We start from the raw sequence: 1792 nt of genomic DNA on the forward strand, positions 1-1792 counted from the left end.
GGATGCCCACTTTGAGGACTGCAGCCTCCTCACATGGGACACACGCATCAACAACTACACTACAGGCGCCACCTTTTTATACACTTTCAGATATTCTGTCAGAAACAGTTTCTTAACTTTGAATTCTGAGAAAAATAAATAATAATCCAAGCACAGAAACGATATCATCACCTGTGTGATATCCGTTTCTGTTTTTTGTCTTTTGTTTAAGATGTTATGAATCACTGAGCAGGTCTGCGTAACCATGGTTACACTGCAGGGATTTGGGGATTTAAGTTTTGATTTTAAACTAATGCAAAGAATAAAAGGTTTCTCGATGATATCCTGATACAGAGTTCAACCTGCAGGTGTGACCGGCAGAGGGCGCTGCAGACAACAAAACAAACCCCTGACACCAACTGATGAGAAAAACAAACAACAGAGAACATTTCACGTCGTTAACCTCTTTGTATCAGATTCACCTCCCCAGGTAATCGATAAAGATGTTTATCAACATCACTGATCTGATTTTAAGTGCAATGATCTGAAGGAAAAGGGGTAAAAAAGTGGATTATCTGTGTGTTTTCAACCCCGTCACTGTGACAGGAGGAGGAGGGAGGAGGAGTTTATTACCGTTGCCAGGAGACTCCGGGGGGGGAGGGGGAGGGGGGATCCGTCAAGTTAAACACATTTCAACAGGAAGTAGAATCAGTCGACTCAGTACAAAACAAAAGTAAATGTATTTATTTGAGTTTTAATGTTAATGAATATTAATTGGATGATTGTTTTGGCTTGATGACTAATGACGTGCGGCTGGTTGAGGAGATTTTACCTTCACATAGCCGATTACCGGGGTGTGTGTGTGTGTGTGTGTGTGGGGGGGGGGGGTGTAGTTTTTAGTTGTTTTTTTTTAATTTCTTGCAGGTGGCCTATCAGGGGCGTGTCCAAAGGGGTGGCATGGGTCCTCCTTGAAATCTGATTGGCCACCCCAAAAATCCTAAACTGTGATTGCCTATTAGCCCTGTCAGAGGCAGGTTTTAGTTTCTATTTTTTTATTTGTATTTTAAACTGTAAAGTTGAGCATGACCCCCCCCCCCCACCGCCCCCCCGCCCCTCGAAAAAAAAAAATCCCTGCAAGGAGATGCTCAAGGACATACATAGTGGGGCATTTTACAACAGCAACAAAAATAATAATAAAACCAAAATGAAGATGGAAAGGCCAAACAAAGGGAGGTAAATATGAAGAGTTAAAACACAGAGAGGAGAGTTAGGAGGAGGATGAAAGAGGAAGATGGTCAAAGAGAATAAAATACCAATAATGTAATAAATCAAGGTAACATATATAGCACATTCTTGACTGATCTTTTATCATCTATAAGCTGCGTTATTATCATTGCATGCAGAGATTCTCAGGTGTGACACCACTGCAGTGCTTTGAGTCACGCCTTTATTCTGAAAGTCGTACCGGAAGTGGTGATATTCTCTGCGGTTGGGGGGACTCACCGGGCGGTGTTGCTGTGTTGATTGAACACTTGTGATCCAAACACCCCGAGAGGGCAGACGGCTTGTGGACGTTGAGCAGGATTATCACCCAGCAGGAGAGCCGCTCCTCCTCCTCCTCCTCTTTCTCCTCCTCCTCCTCCTCTTCCTCTTTGTTTTCCGTTCATTCAGAACTCCTCCTGAGCGCTGTCTGCTGTCCCTCCTCCTCTCACAGCCTCCTGATTTCTTCTTCTTCTTCTCTCCGGAGGTCTCGTCTCACCGCAGACACACTCCTCCTCCCTCAGGCCTGCAGGTTCACCGCAACAGGTCGAGG

The 1792-nt window shown here is 44.6% G+C and overlaps 1 protein-coding gene across 1 annotated transcript in view; it reads right to left on the reverse strand.

The window, feature by feature from the left end:
- Nucleotides 1-1646, reverse strand: part of rrp36 (ribosomal RNA processing 36) — an 8455-nt gene extending 6809 nt beyond the window's left edge. The window contains exon 1 of the mRNA XM_061026312.1: nucleotides 1483-1646. Within this exon, the coding sequence (XP_060882295.1) occupies nucleotides 1483-1646 (164 nt within the window). The remainder of the gene's footprint in view (nucleotides 1-1482) is intronic.
- Nucleotides 1647-1792: the final 146 nt, after the last annotated feature.

The sequence above is a fragment of the Labrus mixtus genome, chromosome 2, assembly GCF_963584025.1.
Source record: "Labrus mixtus chromosome 2, fLabMix1.1, whole genome shotgun sequence".
NCBI classification, from domain to species: domain Eukaryota; kingdom Metazoa; phylum Chordata; class Actinopteri; order Labriformes; family Labridae; genus Labrus; species Labrus mixtus.